The 22,871-nt window shown below is 34.6% G+C and overlaps 2 protein-coding genes across 5 annotated transcripts; both read right to left on the bottom strand.

Annotated features, from left to right (window-relative positions):
• Nucleotides 1-898: 898 nt before the first annotated feature.
• LOC121975884 lies at nucleotides 899-10,069 on the bottom strand. 4 transcript variants are annotated; one of them, XR_006110475.1, is made up of 12 exons: nucleotides 9,680-10,069; nucleotides 4,780-4,890; nucleotides 4,615-4,689; nucleotides 3,378-4,402; nucleotides 3,139-3,288; nucleotides 2,805-3,062; nucleotides 2,519-2,722; nucleotides 2,352-2,444; nucleotides 2,178-2,279; nucleotides 1,744-2,089; nucleotides 1,391-1,619; nucleotides 1,097-1,147 (listed from the first exon to the last, which is right to left on the bottom strand). XR_006110475.1 is itself a non-coding variant. In XM_042527795.1 (11 exons), exons 6-11 carry the CDS (start codon nucleotides 2,844-2,846, stop codon nucleotides 1,103-1,105), a joined length of 861 nt encoding a protein of 286 aa, XP_042383729.1. In that variant the 5' UTR covers nucleotides 2,847-3,062; nucleotides 3,139-3,288; nucleotides 3,378-4,402; nucleotides 4,615-4,689; nucleotides 4,780-4,890; nucleotides 9,680-10,069; the 3' UTR covers nucleotides 899-1,102. The 4 variants fall into 4 exon arrangements, 2 of the variants coding, with proteins under 2 accessions (XP_042383729.1, XP_042383730.1); XR_006110476.1 differs by lacking the exons at nucleotides 4,615-4,689; nucleotides 4,780-4,890 and adding an exon at nucleotides 1,238-1,300 and having other exon boundaries at nucleotides 899-1,147; XM_042527795.1 differs by lacking the exon at nucleotides 1,391-1,619 and having other exon boundaries at nucleotides 899-1,147; nucleotides 1,715-2,089.
• Nucleotides 4,899-9,667, bottom strand: LOC121975883. Its single transcript, XM_042527794.1, has 4 exons — nucleotides 6,353-9,667; nucleotides 5,960-6,268; nucleotides 5,776-5,875; nucleotides 4,899-5,694 (listed from the first exon to the last, which is right to left on the bottom strand). The coding sequence occupies exons 1-4, from the start codon at nucleotides 6,850-6,852 to the stop codon at nucleotides 5,062-5,064; spliced, it is 1,542 nt and encodes a 513-aa protein (XP_042383728.1). The 5' UTR covers nucleotides 6,853-9,667; the 3' UTR covers nucleotides 4,899-5,061.
• Nucleotides 10,070-22,871: the final 12,802 nt, after the last annotated feature.

Raw genomic sequence — 22,871 nt, 5'->3', positions numbered from 1 at the left:
GAAAAATTAAATAAATTTTCCTAATTAATTGTATGTGCCCGGCCACCTCATGTAGAGCAAATAGGATAATTTTAATCAACAATTAAAACTTCCTTATTTGTCTTTGGAAATTTTAAAAAAATAAAATTTCCTTTTAAAATCCCTTCATGGTTGATAAAAAGAAATTTCTATAATTTTAATTTTCAACATGTGAATAATTTTTCAAAGAGAAAAAATAAAATATCTTTCCAATCTACAAATAAGGACAGAGATCTAATCTCTTTCTTTTAATCTATTGTAGATCTTTTAAAGAGAGATATTTTAATTTTAATTCTCTGTAATAAATTATATCTTCCACACACTACTAGAATTAAGGCCTTTAAGGAACACATAAATGTCCTTATATTATACTTTTAGTGACACTAACACTATGGTGACATCACCAAAAAATGTATTGAAATGCGGTGTTAGCATAGACCCCCTAGTATTCCTGACATTTGTATAATGTCATTATAAAATATTTATGCTAACTTCAAAAGTGTCTTAAATATAGGAATATAATGACAATCGAAAATGTCACGAAAGTATATTTCATAGACATTTATGCATGCCTTTTTATTATGTAAATAAGGACAAATATAAATGTCACCTCAACTAATTTATATTGACAATTATAAATGTTTTAAATTTTTATATAAGGACAATAGATTATGTTAGTAATGATAATTTATAAGGATATTTTAAACTGTTATCTTATATAATCTATAATGACATTATGAAATGTTAATTATAATCTTTTATAAAAATATTAAATAGAAACATTTAGAATACACTACAATAAATTAATAATACTTATGCAAAACACAAAACATTCATCACATAATAAAAAAAGTTACACATCATCACAATTTAACTATCATCACAATAAGAATAGAAACGTTTTATATCCAAAATATCCAATTCATTCGCCATATCATCATAATTCATCCATCATCACAAAAGTACAAATGCATTACTAATGTAAAAGTATTAAATCTAATGCTAACTAAATACTAAAAATCATTGAGTTTTAAAACTAACAAAGTCATAAAATAAAAAGCAACTAATTTACTATCAACCATCTTCAACCATCTTCAACCATCATATGCAAAATCCAAGTACCTGTCACCTACAAATACAATCAATAAATTTGTATAAGTCAATTAAACAATGAAAATATAAATCTAATAAACATAATTTAAAAGATTGGAAATCATACCGAATGAGAAACATGTAAAGTATTATTCTATATGCACTAATAGAAATCTTCGCATATTGCCAACTGCAAATACATTTCATATTTATTTAAAATTTTAATAACATGATAAATATAAAAATTTAATAATATTTCACTAAAATGTTTAAATCATACCAAATGACAAGGCCAAGCTATCAGTCCTCCAAGTGTATCCTCAAACCTTTGTAAAAGATCATAAGGTCTAATTAAATTTTCTTCGGGTTCTAGGACAACTAGTACTTGTACTTCACACCAATTTGGTCCAAGTTTTTGTCTCCCTACTATATTATTTGGATCCATGTTGAGGAGCACTCCTTTTGCCACAGTTTTTGTTGAATCAAATAAACTTTTGATCGAGACAGAACTTCCAATTTACATGAAAGTGAAAAATATAGCAACAATTTTTCAAGATGTGTGGAATATATCATAAAATAGATTTTTTTTAAAAAAAAAGCTTACATGTAAGGTTCGATGAGATGGAATAGAACCTTGTGGATTGCTACTCGATGAAGTGTGTTGACTATTATTACAATTTGAAAGAGGATTTGTGCTTGATTGTTCAGAAATCTTTGTTTCTAACATTGTAATATGTTGGCCTTGCTTTTTGATTTGTTCATTCATCTGTTCTAACTTTGCATTCTGTTCCATAACTAGTCGATTGCATGTGCCACGACTAGGAACTACTCCCCATAAATCAGATGGGCTAATTCCATCACCAAGCATACGTACTCGACCGGGTTTATCTGGTCCCATGATTTGAGCAAATATATCATTCTGGCTCACTTGATCATTGTAATCTTCAGGAAGTTGATTTTCTAGTTCTTTCATTGCAGCCTTCAAGACATGTTAAGACTTAGTTAATACATAATGATAATTAAAAATACATTAAAATAAAATAAATGAAGAGTATAAAGTATCTTACCAATCTTTCTTTTACAATATTACTTGAGGGACTTCCATTAGCATGAGTAAAACAGACATGAAATAATTCAACTCGTGTTGGAGGATGTCCCTTTTCTTTTTCCTGAAAATATATTTAGTTACTAATTTCTATAATTAGATGCACATAAAATTATAATATGATAAAAAGATCTACCAATGTTTGTTGCACTTGAGAAAAAGATGTCCTTCCCGTGGTCTGATTCATTATCCTTTGCTTTCTAGCATTTTTATTCTTTTCACTTCTTTCCTAATATATTAAATGACACATAATATAAAATAAAAGTATACTAACATTATATTCTAAATATATAAAATACATACCTTTGATTTTCTTGTGTTCCAAAAAGCAACAAGTCTCATATATTGTTCTACTTGAGCTCTTTCATCTCTTTGTTGTAAAAGAATTTGAATTGACAACTCAGGATCATAGTACTTTCTTTTTAGTTCAGACTTCCAATTTCTCCATTTTTTTGCTATTGAGCATAATGTCCAATTTTCTGTTCCTAAAGGAAGGTCATACTTATCCTGTAAAAAAATATATAGACAAATTATTATTGCATAAATTAAAAGTTTTAAATACTAAAATTATACAAAATAATTCAGTTACCTTTATAACATTTAACATATCTTTCTTTTTGTCCATTGGCATTTTATGCCAATCTTCTACATCAATTGGACAATACTTACCATTTCTGTCTAAAGAACCCAAGAAATCAGTAAATTTATTTTTTTTTGGTTCCTATAGGACGTCCCATATCATCACATAGAATTTTAATGCGTGGAAGTGTGCTAGGTCGGCCCCAAATTTCTTTGATAAATGTAGGACCTCTTTTTTTCCTCTTAGCATTATGTTCTTTTTCACTAGCTGTAAAAAAAAAAAGTTATAATACAACTTTAAAATAATGATTCAATTAAATAATTGCATTCTTCATATATGTTACCTTTATTATATTCCTGGTTCATATCATCATTCTGGTCTGGAACTGAAGACATATTTTCAACTAGTGGGACATTATCTTGCACATCAACATGTAGTTGATTTGAAACTACATCTCTGTGATTATTCAAGGTACCTTCTATGTTTTGACCATCTGTAAAAGTATTGATTCCATTAAGAAAAAATAAATATGAAGAAACATAATCAGTCACTAAATTTGTCATACATAAAATGAGATATTACCATGTTCATGATCTGTGTGATTTGTACCTATATGTGGTGGTTGCATATCTATTTCAGCTTGAAGTTTAAAACGAGATTTCCTCTTAGTTCGACGCTTAGGAGTCATTCCTACTACAAATAATAGTTAGTAACAGATTATAAATAATAAAAGGTCAACAGTTAAAAATTGAAAAGGAAATACCTATCATTACATATCATTCAAACATATATAGTAAAAATAAACATGCAGTTAAATAGGTAATTATTTTATAGCAGTTCCCAATAAAATTTGTCTTCTTCCGAATTTAATCCTGCTGACAGATAATCAGTCTATAGAAATTTATCAGATAGCGACAATGTATCATGTGACTTGTGCACTTATTTGAGTATGTTACTAAACAATATACTACTACTACTACAACAACAATTAAGCCTTCTGTTACTAAACAATATAATCCTGAAAAATAAATCATCATTTTTACTATGGTATTTATTCCATTTCACAATTTATTTCCATTAGCTCCTATTTTCAAAACTTTTATGTTGTTTCCTCTTTTTTTTTTCATGTTATTGATTTGAACATCTGTTCTACAAGTGTCACCATTACTTCCCCACCATGCTCACCCAGCAACCTTCAGTGGATTGGTTAAGAGGTGGTGCTCACCCAGCAACCTTCGGTGGACTGTTCTACAAGTGTCACCATTACAATGACAGCAATTCATCTCTTTGTTTCCTCTTTGCAAGGTGTCAACAGCCAATTAGGACATTCATGGAAAGGAAATACATGTCATTATATATCATTCAAACATATATGATTTAATGAGATGGAAACATATTCTAGAATGCACATGTAAATATGTATACAATTGCAGAACCTTGAGAAGGTGCAGGATCAGTATTGAAATTTGTTGATAAGGCTGCAAGGGAATTATTCATCGATAACATATCAACTTGTTAGACAAATAATAATAAGATTAACAAGTTATTTCTTCTGCCACCGCTGCAAGCCATGATCCTCGAGCAGATTTTTTTTTCTTCTCCCACCACTGCAAAACAATCTTGTGTGAGATTAACAAGATATTTAGTAGGGACTAGGGAGAGAGTCCTGTAACCTAGTGTTGTTCAACAGCCAATTAAATCAGTCATGGAAAGAAAATACATGTCATTATATATCATTCAAACATATATAGTAAAAATAAACATATATGTAGAAAGGACTATAATTGTCCTGCTAAACACACAATAAGTGGGGCATTACCTTGCACATCAATATGTAATTGATTTGAACCTACATCTCTTTGGTTATTCAAGGTACCTTCTATGTTTTGACTATCTGTAAAAGTATTGATTACATTAAAAAAAAGATAAATATGAATAAACACAATCAGTTATTAAATTTGTCATGCATAAAATGAGATATTACCTTGTTCATGATCTGTGTGATTTTTACTTATACTTGGTGGTTGCATATCTATCTCATTTTGACGTTTAAAACGAGATTTCCTCTTAGATCGACGCTTAGGAGTCATTCCTACTACAAATAATAGTTAGTAATAGATTATAAATAATAAAAAAATCAATAGTTAAAAATGAAAAGGAAATACATATCACCATATATTATCCAAACATACATAGTAAGAATCTATTCTACTGTTATTACAATGATAATTGATTAAACATTATGCATAGACTAGATAAAATCTCTTCATAAATCAGTATCAATTTCCACTCCTGCAATATCATCACGAACCCAGACTACTTCTTCATGTTCATTGCAATCTTCTGAATTACAAATATAACTTTGAAGATATGTATCAACATCTGTCATAGGCTGCATATTATACTTTGCTCGTGCATCAGTCGTGATAATGACATGCCAATCACAATCATTTGGATCTTCCACATAAAATACTTGCATAGCCTGAGATGCTAAAATATAAGGCTCATTATGACGCCTAACATCTTTAAAATTGGCCAACATAAAACCATCTTCATCCAATTTTAACCGTTTGCCTTTGGAGACCCACTCGCATTCAAATAAAGCAACTTTTCGACCTCCCCCATAATCCAACTCAATCACATTTTGCAAAATTCCATAATAATCAAGTTCGCTTAATACTGGATTGTGATCTTTTATACTTGAATAACTTGAAGTAGTTGCCCTAACAGTCACACCACAATTTTGCGTTTTCCTCTTACGTTCCACTTCTTTTGTATGAAACCTAAATCCATTTGAAACAAATTTATGATATTGTATCCCAATGACATTTGGGCCTCTAGCAAGTGATCTCAAATCATTTGAAACAGGATCATCTTCTGGAAGATTTGTATCTTCAATCTATATTACAAGAAGGACTTACTCATTTATATTTGAAAAAAAATAATATGTATTTTTAACAACTATTACAACACAACTTACATGATTAGCAAACCATGAGGCAAAAGTTTCACTATGTATACGTTCTATTTGGTGTAGTGGAAGACGAGAATGACTAAGTTGCACAATTCCACGATGTTCACTGCAAATTAGTAATATTAATTTCATAAATAATGATGACTAAATAGTTATATATTTAAATAGCATGAATTATATGAAACCATACTCTATATAAGATTGTAAGCGATGACAATTGAATAACACATATTGATGTGCATTCTTTAATATCTCAGTATCAAACTTAGTTGCGATGGCCTTTCCGAGTGCATAGCCAGATATGTTAAACACATCTAATGCAAATGTTGAGTCAATATTTGCATTATCATTTCTTGATGATTGATTAAATCTTGTCTCTACATAATCTGCTAAATATAAAGAGCAGAATGTCAAACATTCCTCAGCCAAATACCCCTCAGCAATAGATCCTTCTGGCCTATTTCTATTTCGAACATAGGACTTCAATGTCCCTAGGTACCTTGTGTCAAAAATACAACAATTAGTATTATTTAACAAATAATATATGATAAATATAATAATATTAAAAAGATGTATATATTACCTTCCAATTGGGTACATCCAACGATAGTGAACTGGCCCAGCAAGTTGTACTTCAGTAGCCAAATGAATAGTTAGATGAACCATTATGTCAAAAAATGAGGGAGGAAAAATCTTTTCCAACTCACAAAGGATCACTGCAATATCTCTCCTCAGACGAGTCATTTCCGTAGGAGAGATTACTTTACTACATAACTCTCGAAAATATCTGCTTAATCTAATCAACGGAACTCGAACTGACTTAGATAAGGTTCTATGTAGTGCTACTGGCAACAATTGCTGCATCAAAATATGATTATCATGACTTTTTAGACCAATTAATTTTGGCGGTTTCATTTGAACACATCGTGATATGTTAGATGCATAGCCATCTGGAACTTTTATTTGCTTTAGAACCTTGCAAAACATGCTCTTCTCTTTTTTCCCCATTGAAAAAGATGCTGGAGGTAAATATATTTTCTTTGGTCCTTTCTCAATAGGATGAAGTGCTGTTCTTATCCCCATTTCTTACAAATCAAGTCGTGATTTAAGATTATCTTTTGTTTTTCCTTCCATATTCAGCAATGTCCCACAAATATTTTTGCAAAATTCTTTTCAATATGCATAAGGTCAAGATTGTGATGTATCACATTATCTTTCCAATACGGTAAATAAAAAAAATACTCAATTTTTTCCAATTAAATGGTAGTGATGAATTGTCATTAATTGTTTTCCCAAATGTAAATTTTACATTTTTCAACTCATCCATCACCATGTCTCCTGAAAGTGTGGGTGGTGGTCTTCCAAATTCTTCCGTGCCATCAAACAATTGAGCATTTTTCCGAAATACGTGATCACTATTTAAAAACTTACGATGACCCATATAACAATATTTTCCACCATTTTTTAACCATTGTGAATGTGTAAATTTATGACATACTGGGCATGCAAGCTGTCCTTTAGTGCTCCATCCTGATAAGGTTGCATATCCAGGGAAATCACTTATTGTCCATAGTAATGCGGCATGCAATTGAAAATTTTGTTTAGTTGATGCATCATATGTTTGCACTCCTGTCTCCCACAAATCCTTTAAATCTGCAATAAGAGGTTGCAAGTAGACGTCGATGTTGTTTCCTGGAGCAAATGGCCCAGGTATCAATAATGACAACATAAAGTATGGTTGCTTCATACACATCCATGGTGGAAGATTATATGGCATTAAAATGACCGGCCATGTACTATGTGCCACACTCATATTTTTGAATGGATTAAATCCATCTGATGCTAAACCAAGCCTTATGTTCCTAGGATCCTTTGCAAATTTTGAGTGTTTATGATCAAATGTTTGCCAAGCTGGAGAGTCAGCTGGATGTCGCATGTAACCATCCTTTGTGCGAGATTCAGAATGTCATCTCATATGGGATGCTGTTTTGGATGACATGAACAAACGTTGTAATCTAGGCTTTATTGGAAAATACCATAAAACCTTACGTGAAAATTTTCTCTTTTCACCAATAGAATCATTTTCGGATGTTTCCCATCTGGGCTCACTACATGTTTCACATTGAATTCTTTCTTTATCCGACCTCCAGTACAAAGTGCAATCATTAGGGCAAGCATCAATCTTTTCATAACCAAGTCCTATTTGCTTCATCAATTTCTCTGCTTCATAGTATGACTTAGGCAAATCATCCATTGCATTAGGAAATGCTTCTCTCAACAAATCTAAAAGCATATCAAAAATCTTATTATTAATTTTTCCTAGACACTTTAAGTGAAGCAAACGAATCATGAATGCAAGTTTTGAGAATTTCTTGCATCCTGGATATAATTCTTTTTGTGAATCATCAATTAATTTATAGAATTTCTCAGCCTCTCCCGTTGGAATCTGGTTATCATTTTCAAATTCTGATGTGCTAATTATATTATCATTGTCTGAGATCCTAAATGCCTCATAAACTAAACCTTGCATATCATCTGCATAATTTTGAGATGGAACAGAAGTAGAGTTTGCAGATGTATTATATGATATCTCTCCATGAGCTACCCAATGAGTATAACCTTTGATAAATCCATCAACCGTCAAATGATCAAAGGCAACCTCTCTTGAAACAAATATGCCAATCTTACACCATATACATGGACATAAAATCATTCCATTTATATTTGCATTAGAAAATGCAAAGTGTAAGAAACTTTGAACACCATTTCTATACTCCTCAGTTTGTCTCGGTAAAAACATCCAACTCTTATCCATAATGATCCTAAAAAAAACTTATTAAAATTAATTTAACATATATACTAAATTTAACACTTATCAATAAAGAACTGTATCACAAATAAAATTCACAAGGTAGAGAACTCGAGATATAGAGAAATCATTATAACACAAGAACTCAAGAGGATACAACATAACAATCTATAGTATCTTATAACTTATCTCACCTAAGAAAAAACAATAGTACAAAAAAACAACTCAACATGGTATCTTAATTTTATCATGTCCTAGGTACAAATTGCCAGATATATGATGTGGAATAAAATTATTCATTTTTCTTGGCTCTTAAACACATGAATCTGTCAAAATCATTGTAGGAAGTTGCAACTCGTCAGGTTGGAAAAAAATCATCAAGAAACTATTGTAAGGTTCTCTTAAAGCACACACTATAAATAAATAGACCTTCAAATTAGTTTGACCAGATTAGTTTGACCTTCAAATAAATAGATTAGTTTGACCTTCAAATTCTGGTTTAACCAGCCAATCCAGTGTTAAAACCATTGAGTAGTATATCATCAAAACTGGCATGGGTTAGTTCAGGTAGAATTATTGAGCAACCTGTTCGATTATAAACCTAAGTGTGGAATAATATTGTTCAAGCATGGTGTATATCTTGATGGGTCAGTTACTTGAATAAAACTCCTCTTCAATACAGTGAACCTGACATGGAGGATAAGTATACCACCTAAACCGTCTTTGAATTTGACACTGCAATTCAAATTTCTAAGGATAAAGATGGAAATTGGATGAATACATTTCCACACTTCTAGAAATGCATTCAGAATATTAATTATGTATTTGTTCAACTCATTCAGTGAAATTGAAATTGTAATTTTTCATTTGAAATTCTAAAACAAACAAATTGAAGAGTTTTAGTAAAACTGAAAAGTCCTCCAAACTCTACTTGTGACTAGTTTTAGGATGGCTTTTCCCTCAATAAGATTGAACACGTTACATAAGAAATTATACAAGAAAGAAACATATCCATCAAAATTCAAAGAAAATAAACCAACCACACATATAAGTGAAGTTTGTTAGATAAGGATTGAAACTTAAAATTATTATTACATATACCTGTTTGTTAGGGAGGAGAAAGACAGAATCACGGTGGAGGCAGTGATGTGGAGGAATCGTGGTGGCGACACGCGATGGAGGCCGGCGGCGGAACAAGTAGGGTGAGAGGAGCGGCGACGACAAGAGCAAATTAGGGAGAGCAGAGGCAACGACGAGAGCAGATTATAGGAGAATGGGAGAGGAGCGCGACGATGAGAGCAGATTAGGGAGGAGGGCAGAGAAGCGGCGACGACGAGAACAGATTAAGGAAGAGAAAGGGATCGAGGAGCGACGCTGGGGAGATCAGGAGCGGCGCTGCGTGGGTGAGCGGTGGGAGAGCGAGAAGAGAAGAAAGAAACGGCGCCGCGCGTGCAGGGCTTAGCGTTAGGTTAGAGTAGGGAAAAATAAAAACTTAAGGATGGCTTAATTACTATTAGGGTGGTATATGGTGACATTAATGAAATATGTTACTATATATTGTTTAAAATGACATTTTTATGTTTAAAATAATTTTTTTTGATAAATGTCATTAAAAAATAGTTATAGTGACATTTAAAATTAAATGTCATAAACTAAGTGTCACAATATGTGATATTTCTAGTAGTGACATAATAAAAATTAAAATTAAAATCCTTTTAAATTTAATTATGGCCGGCCCCTCTAGCTTGGGTTCAAGCTAGGGCCGGCCATCCTAAACCATGCTTAGGCCAGCCCTAGCTTGATTCCAAGCTAGCTTGGCCGACCCCCTTTAGGTGGGTATAGAAGGTGGGTATAGGTGGGTATAGTACTCTATAAATAAGAGTCTACAATAGAGACCGAGATGAGGAATTGGTTTTGGTCTCCCGATAAAATTAAGCATCCCGTGTTCGCCCTGAACACACAACTTAATTTTATCAATAATAATTCATTCCACTAGAGAACTATTATTAAACTACCGCACCAATCCCAAATTACATTTTTGGGCTCCTTCTTATTATGAGTGTGTTAGTCTCCCTGTGTTTAAGATATCGAATGTCCACTAATTAAGTGAGTTACTGACAACTCATTTAATTAATATCTTAGTCCAAGAGTAGTACCACTCAACCTTATCGTCATGTCGGACTAAGTCCACCTGCAGGGTTTAACATGATAATCCTTATGAGCTCCTCTTGGGGACATTATCAACCTAGTATCTCTAGGACACAGTTTCCTTCTATAATCAATAACACACACTATATGTGATATCATTTCCCAACTTATCGAGCTTATTGATTCATCGAACTAAATCTCACCCATTGATAAATTAAAGAAATAAATATCAAATATATGTGCTTGTTATTATATTAGGATTAAGAGCACACACTTCCATAATAACTGGGATCTTTGTTCCTTTATAAAGTCAGTATAAAAGAAACGACCTCAATTGGTCCTACTCAATACACTCTGAGTGTACTAGTGTAATTATATAGTCAAGATAAACTAATACCTAATTACACTACGACCTTCTAATGGTTTGTTCCTTTCCATTTTGGTCATGAGCTACTGTTTATAATTTATAAGGTATTGATAACATCATCTTCTGTATGTGACACCACATACTATGTTATCTACAATATAAATTAATTGAACAACTACAACAAATGTAGATGATTTGACCAAATGTGATTCTTTATTCAAAATAAATGTTTACAAAAACTTAGGCTTTCAGTATACACTCTAACAATTTCTTTCTATAATCAACAACACACACTATAAGTGATATCATTTCCCAATTTATCGGGCTTATTGATTCATCGAACTAAATCTGACCCATTGATAAATTAAAGAAATAAATATCAAATATATGTGCTTGTTATTATATTAGGATTAAGAGCACACACTTCCATAATAACTGAGGTCTTTGTTCCTTTATAAAGTCAGTATAAAAGAAACGACCTCAAATGGTCCTACTCAATACACTCTAAGTGTACTAGTGTAATTATACAGTCAAGATAAACTGATACCTAATTACACTACGACCTTCTAATGATTTGTTCCTTTCCATTTTGGTCGTGAGCTGCTGTTTATAATTTATAAGGTACTGATAACATCATCTTCTGTATGTGACACCACATACTATGTTATCTACAATATAAATTAATTGAACAACTACAAACAAATGTAGATAATTTGACCAAATGTGATTCTTTATTCAAAATAAATGTTTACAAAAGCTTAGGCTTTCAGTATACACTCTAACAGCCTCGACTGTTTTCACGTTTCAGTTTAGAGTCTTCGGACTTGATCCCGGGTAAACATGAACCTGATCCCCGAACATATGACGAAGCACTCCAAGATATAGATGCAGCATCTTGGCAAAAGACAATGATTTCTGAAATAGAGTCTATGTACTCTAATAAGGTCTGGGAGCTTGTAGAACCACCCGATGGTGTAAAACCCGTTGGATGCAAGTGGATCTACAAAAGGAAAAGAGGGACAGACGGGAAGGTAGAAACCTTCAAAGCTAGGCTTGTTGCGAAAGGGTACACTCAGAAAGAGGGAATCGATTATGAGGAGACCTTTTCACCGGTAGCCATGCTTAAGTCTATCCGGATACTCTTATCCATTGCTGCTCATATGGATTATGAGATTTCACTACAAGAAAAAAGCTAATAGACAACGCTTTTAAAGCGTTGTCTTTGTGCCTGAGAAAGCGTTGTTAAAGGCACTGTTATTAAAAGTCTGCTCAACGACAACGCTTTTAAAGCGTTGTCGTTTGTAACAAAGACAACGCTTTAAAAGCGTAGTCATATTTTGCAAAGACAACACTATTACAACGCTTTAAAAGCGTTGTTATTTTTTTACAAAGACAACACTTTTTACAACGCTTTAAAAACGTTGTCGTTTTAAAGAAAAAAATAAAAAAAATTATTTAAAAATCATTATTTTTATATTTATGAAATTATTATTTTTCTTTTACTATGTTCATATTCAAATTTTACATATAATCAGCTCAGCTAATGATTTCAAACTCATACCAAAATAATAGAATTCTGACATTGAAGTAATATTAATATTTACATGAGAAGCTAGTAAATATCAAAATTAACACTAATTCTGTTTCAAAGTAGATAGTGATATTCACATTTAAAACAAAAGAGCACAAAATAACTAGCCGACCTTGAAGCCAACAATTTGTTTACTTCTACTAGCTACACTCAAAAATTATTATTGGCTTGAGAACAGGACAAAGCAGTACAGTAATTACTAGCACAATACTGAAGAAGTAGCTAAGCTTTCTCAATCTATTACAGGAATAAGCAATTGGATTTTGTCTGATTGAACAGTTGGCCTGAAATATAAACAAAAAATTACAGTCAATAGTTTGAACCAAAAAATTACTTCTACTAGCTATTTTCTATAAATGAACCAAAACTCATTACTTAGAAATGAAATGTTTGCAGAAAGAAAGCTTGCAGAAATGCAACGTTTCTTCAAACTGCAGAAAGAAAGCTTGCAGAAATGAAGCGCTTTCTTCTAAGCAAACGCTTTCTTGCAAAAAGTACTATTGTTGTAGAAAAGCATTGTTGTTGCAATGTTTCTTCTCTGCAGTTTCTATTATACAGAGAAAGTTTGCAATTTCTTCATTCTAAAATGCATACAGTATTTTTCCATTAATCTTAAATGCATACAGTATTTGCAGAAAGAAAACTAAAATGAAATGTTCTTTGGAATATGAGTTTAACAAATAGTGAAAAATTGCCAACTTCCTACAGAAAACTTGTAGAATTTTTAGTTTAACATGCTTGATAGACTTAAAGCTTGCCAAAATCTTGCATAAAGCTTGCAAAAATCTTGCAGAAAACTTGCAGAATAAACTTAATATTGTGCCATTCATCACAATGCCGATGACCGAACCCATAATGACTTAGCATGAATTAAGGGCAACAAACTGAAGACAAGAAAGAATAATATGCTAAATTATCTGAAGCACCAACATGTATATTTAGATAACATGGAGAACCATCAAAGACACATTAGAAAAAAGTCAAATGAGACCCCAAGCGCACCTCTGGTTGTATTTCATCGATACTCCAACGAAAAACAAAAATCAGTGACCTAACTGCAATGCAGGAGTTACAAAGCAGCAGCAGGAAATGAGTGTATCATGGCTACAAGTAACGATTATGGAAGCTAGAAAAACAAAATAATTACCCCCATTCACAAGGAAGTTCAATAAGTGGAAGACCTTCTGCGTCGTCCAACCAAACTCTGATGCTCGACATTCAATTCTAACTAATTGAATCTGCAAATTAAGAAACATGAACAACTGAGATGAATTTTCTTAATTATCTTCTAAAACCTTCTGTAATCTCTCAATATAGCCTTCTCAAAATACAACTCAATAATTATTAGGCTAACAAGGGAAATAGAAGACCCAAGCACCACAAATGAATTCTTAATTTCCTATATCACATATGCACCGACCCACATCAAAATCCGAGTGTAGCTAATTTGAAACCTAGCATTTAGAGCAATATCATTAGTCAAATTGGCCGTTCGAATAAATATTAGCAGCTAAATCAAGACGAGACAAGAACAGAAACCCTCGATCCAGAAATACAATCGAAAATAAGGGAAGAGGAAATTACGAGGGCGACAGCGAACATGAGGCCGTAGAGGACGGCAAGGGTGTGGAAGATCCGATCCTGCCACAAGACGGAGTTGTTCACCTCGTCCCACCAATCGTCGCCGCTCCGAAGCAAGAGAAACACCGATGGCGAGGCCATCAGGTGGCGCATCCGCCAGGGCTAAAACTTTCCGGCGAGCAGAGGTTACTCTGCAGAATCTGGGAGAGAGAGAGGAAGAGGAAGAGCCAGAAACAAAAATGGAAAAGACTAAAAAAACAGAAGAAAAAAAAGAGGGAAAATGGAGGGGAAAGGGAAGGACGGAGAAAGGTTCTCGCAGGCGTCGCCGAAACCGCGGGGCAGCGAGGCGAAGAACACTGTTAATGATTCTTGTTTATTTCTTGTTTGTTAAGACGGAGAGGAGGACGCAGAGCTCGAACTGCTCCACTTTGTACTCCTCGCAGACGGAGGGAGCGCATTGGGAGAGGAATCCTTGCAGAAAAGAATCCCTAAAATCCCGCCCGTTGCGGAATCCATCGGAGACTGAGCGCAGAAGAAGAGCCCGGAGGCGGGAGGGGAGGGAGGAGAGGGAGGGGAAGAGGTAGGTGCGGTGGATCGCCTCAGCACGGGATCTGCCGCTTGAGAGGAGGAGTTGACGAGAACTAGGGCGTGAGAGGAGGAGTTGGGAGAAGGGTTCGGGAGGGATTCGATCGGAAGATAGGTGAGCGAGTGAAATTATAGTTTTATGTTCATTATTTGATCCAACGGTTTATATTAATCTGGATTTAGATGAGGACTTAAAAAATATTGTCATTGACCCATAAAAATCACTAATAGACAACGGTTTTAAAAAAAGTGTTGTCTATTAATAAGAAAATAGTGAAATAGACAACGATTTTCACTAAAAGCGTTGTTAAAAAAAAAAAGACAACGCTTTTTTAAAAAAACGTTGTCTTTTAAGTGTTGTAGAATCCCATTTTTCTTGTAGTGTTTGGCAAATGGATGTCAAGACAGCTTTCCTTAATGGAAGTCTTGAAGAGAACATCCATATGAAGCAACCAGAAGGGTTCATTGAAAAAGGCAAAGAGCATCTAGTGTGCAAGCTCAATCGGTCCATTTATGGACTGAAGCAAGCTTCAAGGTCTTGGAACATCCGGTTTAATGAAGTAATCCAGTCATATGGATTTATTCAGTGTCCGGATGAGTCTTGTGTATACAAGAAGTGTAACAAAAACGTGGTGGTATTTCTTGTACTATACGTAGATGATATTTTGTTAATTGGCAACAATGTCAAGGTATTATCGGACGTAAGGGTATAGTTGTCCAAACAATTTGATATGAAGGACTTAGGAGAATGTGCACACATCCTTGGGATCAAAGTTATAAGAGATCGCAAGAAAAGAATGTTGTGTTTGTCCCAAGCTTCATATATAGATACAATCCTTGCTCATTTTAGCATGCAGGATTCCAAGAAAGGTTTCTTACCTTTTAGGCATGGAATAGCTCTATCTAAAGAGATATCTGTTGGAGTGTATAATGAAAGCCTAAGCTTTTGTAAACATTTGTTTTGAATAAAAAATCACATTTGGTCAAATTATCTACATTTGTTTGTAGTTGTTCAATTAATTTATATTGTAGATAACATAGCATGTGGTGTCACATGCAGAAGATGATGTAATCAGTACCTTATAAATTATAAACAGTAGCTCATGACCAAAATGGAAAGGAACAAATCATTAGAATGTCGTAGTGTAATTAGGTATCAGTTTATCTTGACTGTATAATTACACTAGTACACTTAGAGTGTATTGAGTAGGACCATTTGAGGTCGTTTCTTTTATACTGACTTTATAAAGGAACAAAGACTTCAGTTATTATGGAAGTGTGTGCTCTTAATCCTAATATAATAACAAGCACATATATTTGATATTTATTTCTTTAATTTATCAATGGGTGAGATTTAGTTCGATGAATCAATAAGCCCGATAAATTGAGAAATGGTATCACTTATAGTGTGTGTTGTTGATTATAGAAGAAGCTGTGTCCTAGAGATACTAGGTTGATAATGTCCTCAAGAGGAGCTCATAAGGATTGTCATGTTAAACCCTGCAGGTGGACTTAGTCCGACATGATGATAAGGTTGAGTGGTACTACTCTTGGACTAAGATATTAATTAAATGAGTTGTCAGTAACTCACTTAATTAGTGGACATTCGATATCTTAAACACAGGGAGACTAACACACTCATAATAAGAAGGAGCCCAAAAATGTAATTTGGGATTGGTGCGGTAGTTCAATAATAGTTCTCTAGTGGAATAAATTATTATTGATAAAATTAAGTTGTGTGTTCGGGGCGAACACGGGATGCTTAATTTTATCGGGAGACCAAAACCAATTCCTCCTCTCGGTCCCTATCGTAGTCTCTTATTTATAGAGTACTATACCCACATATACCCACCTTCTATACCCACCCAAAGGGGGCCGGCCTAAGCATGAATTGGGGTGGCCGACCCTAGCTTGAACCCAAGCTAGAGGGGCCGGCCATATTAAATTTAAAAGAATTTTTATTTTTAGTTTTTATTATGTGGAAGATATAATTTATTAAAGAGAATTAAAATTAAAATATCTCTCTTGTAAAAGATCTACAAATGATTAAAGAAAGAGATTAGATCTCTTTCCTTATTTGTAGATTGGTAAGATATTTTATTTTCTCTTTAAAAATTATTCACATGTTATAAAATTAAAATTATGGATATTTCTTTTTATCAACCATGAAGAGATTTTTGAAGAGAAATTTTATTTTTAAAATTTCCGGAAACAAATTAGGAAGTTTTAATTTGTTGATTAAAACTTGTCTAATTTATTTTTCCTTGTGGTGGCCGGCCAATATAGTTTAATTTGGGAAATTTTATTTTATTTTTCTCAATTAAATCATATCAAGTAAATTAAGGAAATTTTATTGTAATTAAATTTCCTAATTTGCCTAGGCCAAGGAATATAAAAGAAGGGGTGGGGGGTGCCTTCATGTGGCGAACCTCTATTATTTCTCTCCCTCTTTTGTTCCTTGGTGTGGCCGGCCATCATCATCCTCTCCCTCTCTTCCTCTTGTGGTGGTCGAACCTCTCTCTCCCCTTGGAGCTCTCGTGGTGGCCGGATACTACTTGGAGAAGAAGAAGAAGAAGGAGAGAAAGCTAGCATCTCTTGGAGCTTGGTTGGTGTTTTGATTTTCTTCCTTGGTGAAGCTTCCTTATTGTTGGCCGAACCTAGCTAGGAGGAGAAGAAGGTGGTTGGTGGTTTCTCATCTCGGAAGATCGTTGCCCACACAACGTCCGAGGTTAGAAGAGGAATACGGTAGAAGATCAAGAGGTCTTTCTAAAAGGTATAACTAGTAATTTTTCTTTCCGCATCATACTAGTTATTTTTGGAAATAATACCAAATACAAGAGGCTTACGATTCTAGTATTTCGAATATGGTTTTCGATGTTGTGTTCTTTTGTTTTATTTTTTCTTGTGATTTGATTGTTCTTTTCAGTTAACCTAAAGTTATTTTAGGAAATTAAATATTAGCTTTCTATAAAAGGTTTTGTCTAGTCGGTGGTGGTTGCTCCCATATCCAAGAAGGTCATCTACCTCACCACGTCAGTACTGGGAACTAATTATGGAAATTAATATTTAATGGAATTAATAACTTAAGGAGACTTGGGTCGAACGTGTTAAGTTCCGCAGGAGATCCAAGTCAAAACCTAAAAGAACAAATAGATTAAGTTTTGGATCAAACGTGTTAAATTCCGCAGGCGATCCAAAATTTAATTTAAAAGAACACATGGTAGCTAGGAAAAGGTTCAGACCTTTGTACAAAATTTTTGTACAGTGGAACCTATAGGTTTTCCGAGTAGCAACCAACAATTGGTATCAGAGCTAGGGTTTTGCCTCTGTGTATTTGGTATTAGGTTAATTATGCACATGTCATACATAATTTAGGTAGGTTAATAGTAGGATGTGCTAACTTTGTGGATGCAGGATCCAACTATTATGACTTTTAATTATTATGTGTGTGATTGAACCCTTGGACATGTCAAGGGCATTTATATGTGTGTGCATGATTGTATTAAAATACAGCAGGAGCTGTATTTAGTTTTATTAGGATTTTATTTTTGATCTAGATACATGTACATTCCTTTTATGGAATATAGGATCAAAAATGTAAAATTCTATTTATGTCGCGGATCGAATCTTGCAAAGCGCGGAACCTTCTAAGGACCAGAGGCGCAGCGGAACTAGGAGCAAGATGGAGGCGACAGCTAGACCCGGTGGCGGTGGCCAAATATGGCAGCAACTTGGGATGACAACACACGGAGGACAACTAGAGATAAAAGCCATAATAGTTGAAAATTAGATTTTCTATTTATTGCTTTTATATTGTGCTGTGTGTGTATGTTAGTTTACATGTTTAGTAGGCTAGCATAGTTAAAATTCCTCATTTATGAATAACTAAGTGGGAGAGGGATTTTTAATTAAATCCCATGGTCTCCATTACTGGTTTGTAAGTGATGCAAACAAGCTTGCGCGTTGGCTCTGAGTGCCTTCCTCCATAACGGATGAGCTTGTTTGTGGATCACTAGAACAGACTTCCATTTTTGGATGACTATAGGAAGTTAATTAAGAGCGTGTGATCTTCCCCAACGGAAGGGACATAATCTTATTAATGGACTTAGTGTCAAGTAATGGTATATACTTAGACACATCTAATAGTATCCTCCCCATCGGAGTCACTGCTATTATTTGTGTGACCAAAAGACACCAACTATTAATTTTATTTGTCAAAAAGTTAGGTTGACAAGATAATAAAATTAATGGATTAAAACCCTCCTTTTACAAATGTTAAATTTGTATACGTCCACACTAACGTGGCATACAAAATTCACGGTGTTTTGAGGTGTTGGTTAATTTAAAATAATATTGTTTGAGGAATCAATATTATTCTAAATTTAGAGTTCTGACCAAAAGTTATTTGTGATTCTTAGGATGACTTTCAACCCACTGTCCATCATACTTCAACAGAATAGACTTACTGGACCTAATTACATAGATTGGAAAAGGAAGCTGGACATTGTCCTTACTGCTGAAAGCTATAAATTTGTACTGACTGAGCCTTGTCCTGAAGCACTTACTGGTGAATCTACCCAAGAGGAGATTGAATATCATAGGAAATGGGTAAAAGCAGATGAGATGGCGCGGTGTTACATTTTGGCTTCAATGTCAAATGTATTGCAACATCAGCATCAACATCAAGATATTATGAACAATCTCAAGGAACTCTTTGGTCATCAGGATAGGGCTTCTAGGCAAGAAGCCATGAGAAAGATAATGATAGCCACCATACAATAGGGTACTCCTGTAAGGGATCATATCTTAAAGATGATGGCTTATCTGAACGAGATACAGATCCTTGGAGGAGAAATTGATGGGGAAACCCAGATTGATATGATCCTCCAAACGCTACCTAGAAGTTTTGAGCTCCCGAACTATAATATGAATAAGAGGATTTATTCATTAGCGGAACTACTGAAAATGCAGCCGAAGGATTATTTCGTCACAATTCTCAAATTCACTATCGAAAATGGTTCTACTTCTAAACCGAGAGGAAAGAAGAAGAAGAAACAAGCTGGCTCAGCAAAGAAAGTGAATAAATCTCAGAGTACAGGATTTAAAGCTGGAGTGAAGAAGCCGAAGGGCAAGTGCTTCATCTGCAAGCAGTCAGGGCATTGGAAGGCGGACTGTCCTCGTAGAAATCAGAACAACAAAGGTATATCTCATGCTCTAGTTGTTGAAACATGTTTAGCGGTGTTATATACCAGCACCTGGTGTGTAGATACGGGAGCCACTGATCATGTCTGCAATTCCCTGCAGGGGTTCCAGGAAACCCGACGACTAACTGAAGGAGAGATTACCGTCTACATGGGCAATGCTACTAAGGTGGCGGCTGTTGCAATGGGAGACGTCTACTTATCTTTTAGTAGAAATAGAAATTTGGTTTTAAGAAATTGTCTTTATGTACCCAGTTTTAGAAAGAATTTAATTTCAGTTTCTAAACTGTTTTTAGATGGATATTCAGTTTCTTTCAGTAACGATGTAGTTATTAAAAGAAATAAAGTGATTATCTGTTCTAGTGCATTAGTTGGCAATTTGTATACTTTAAATCTAATTTCTTCCACAAGGCCAAACATGGAAATTTACAAATCATCTTCTAACTCTAATAAAAGAAAAGAACCTTCGGAAATGAACCAAGCATATCTTTGGCATCTAAGGCTTGGTCATATTAACTTAACTAGGATTCAGAGGCTTATAGCTGATGGATTTTTGAGTTCGTTAGAGTTGGAAAATTTTCCAACTTGTGAATCTTGCTTGGAAGGTAAAATGACCAAGAGGCCGTTCAAGGCCAAGGGGTATAGAGCCAAAGAAGTGTTAGAATTGGTTCATTCTGATTTGTGTGGTCCTATGTCTGTCCAGGCAAGAGGAGGTTTTGAATATTTTGTCTCTTTTATAGAAGATTATTCAAGATACGGATATATTTACCTAATGCGCCGCAAGTCCGAGTGCTTTGATAAGTTCAAAGAGTACAAGGCTGATGTGGAAAACGACTAGGTAAAAGTATCAAGACAGTACAATCTGATCGTGGTGGCGAATACCTCTTAGGAGAGTTTAGGAATTACTTATCAGAGGTCGGGATTCAATCCCAACTGTCCGCACCTGGTACACCCCAACAGAATGGTGTAGCAGAACGAAAGAATAGGACTCTTATGGAGATGGTTAGATCGATGATGAGTTATTCAGAATTACCAAATTCGTTTTGGGGATATGCTCTGGAAACAGCAGTATACGTTCTGAACTTAGTACCTTCTGAATCAGTGAATTGTGGAATGGGCGAAAGTCCAGTCTAAGATATATTCGGATTTGGGGTAGTCCAGCACATGTGCTGAAACCAAATGCTGATAAGTTAGAATCTCGTACAGAAGTTCGCGTGTTTGTAGAGTATCCCAAAGGAACGAAAGGTGGTTTATTTTATAGTCCTAAAGACCAGAAGGTCATTGTTAGCACCAATGCCCAGTTTTTTGAAGAAGACTATATAATAGATCACAAGCCCAGTAGCAAAGTTGTTTTAGAAGAACTTAGAGAGGACACGTCTACTTCAGTACCAACAGTACAAGATGAAGTACCACAAGAGACTGCAACACGTGTCACACATGATACATAACCACAGACAGTGCCTCATCGTAGTGGGAGGGTTGTAAGGCAGCCTGAAAGATTCATGTTTTTGGGAGAGTCTTCAGACTTGATCCCGGGTAAACATGAACCTGATCCACAAACATATGACGAAGCACTCCAAGATATAGATGCAGCATCTTGGCAAAAGACAATGAATTCTGAAATAGAGTCTATGTACTTTAATAAGGTCTGGGAGCTTGTAGAACCACCTGATGGTGTAAAAGTCGTTGGATGCAAGTGGATCTACAAAAGGAAAAGAGGGACAGACGGGAAGGTAGAAACCTTCAAAGCTAGGCTTGTTGCGAAACGGTACACTCAGAAAGAGGGAATCGATTATGAGGAGACCTTTTCACCGGTAGCCATGCTTAAGTCTATCCGGATACTCTTATCTATTGCTGCTCATATGGATTATGAGATTTGGGAAATGGATGTCAAGACAGCTTTCCTTAATGGAAGTCTTGAAGAGAACATCCATGTGAAGCAACCAGAAGGATACATTGAAAAAGGCAAAGAGCATCTAGTGTACAAGCTCAATCGGTCCATTTATGGACTAAAGCAAGCTTCAAGGTCTTGGAACATCCGGTTTAATGAAGTAATCCAGTCATATGGATTTATTCAGTGTCCGGATGAGTCTTGTGTATACAAGAAGTGTAACGGAAACGTGGTGGTATTTCTTATACTATACGTAGATGATATTTTGTTAATTGGCAACAATGTCAAGGTATTATCAGACGTAAGGGTATGATTGTCCAAACAATTTGATATGAAGGACTTAGGAGATTGTGCACACATTCTTGGGATCAAAGTTATAAGGGATCGTAAGAAAAGAATGTTGTGTCTATCCCAAGCTTCATATATAGATACAATCCTTGCTCGTTTTAGCATGCAGGATTCCAAGAAAGGGTTCTTACCTTTTAGGCATGGAATATCTCCATCTAAAGAAATGTCTCCGAAGACATCAAAAGAGATAGAGGACATGAAAGCAGTTCCTTATGCTTCGGCTGTAGGAAGCCTAATGTATGCAATGCTATATACAAGACCTGATATCTGTTTTACCATGGGCATGGTTAGCAGATATCAGAGTAATCCTGGACAAGGACATTGGACTGCGGTAAAGCATATATTAAAGTACCTGAGAAGGACTAGAGATTATATGCTAGTTTACCAAGCAGACGATTTGCTCCCTGTGGGTTACACGGATTCAGATTTCCAATCAGATAGGGACAACAGTAAGTCTACATCAGGCTATGTGTTTGCTTTAGGAGGTGGAGCCATTGCATGGAGGAGTGTTAAGCAGAAATGCGTTTCGGACTCAACCATGGAAGTTGAGTATGTAGCAGCCTCTGAGGCAGCTAAAGAAG

The sequence above is a fragment of the Zingiber officinale genome, chromosome 4B, assembly GCF_018446385.1.
Source record: "Zingiber officinale cultivar Zhangliang chromosome 4B, Zo_v1.1, whole genome shotgun sequence".
Classification (NCBI taxonomy): Eukaryota; Viridiplantae; Streptophyta; class Magnoliopsida; order Zingiberales; family Zingiberaceae; genus Zingiber; species Zingiber officinale.
Note: the sequence above shows the minus strand (reverse complement) of the source record. Positions and strands in the feature narration are given on the sequence as shown.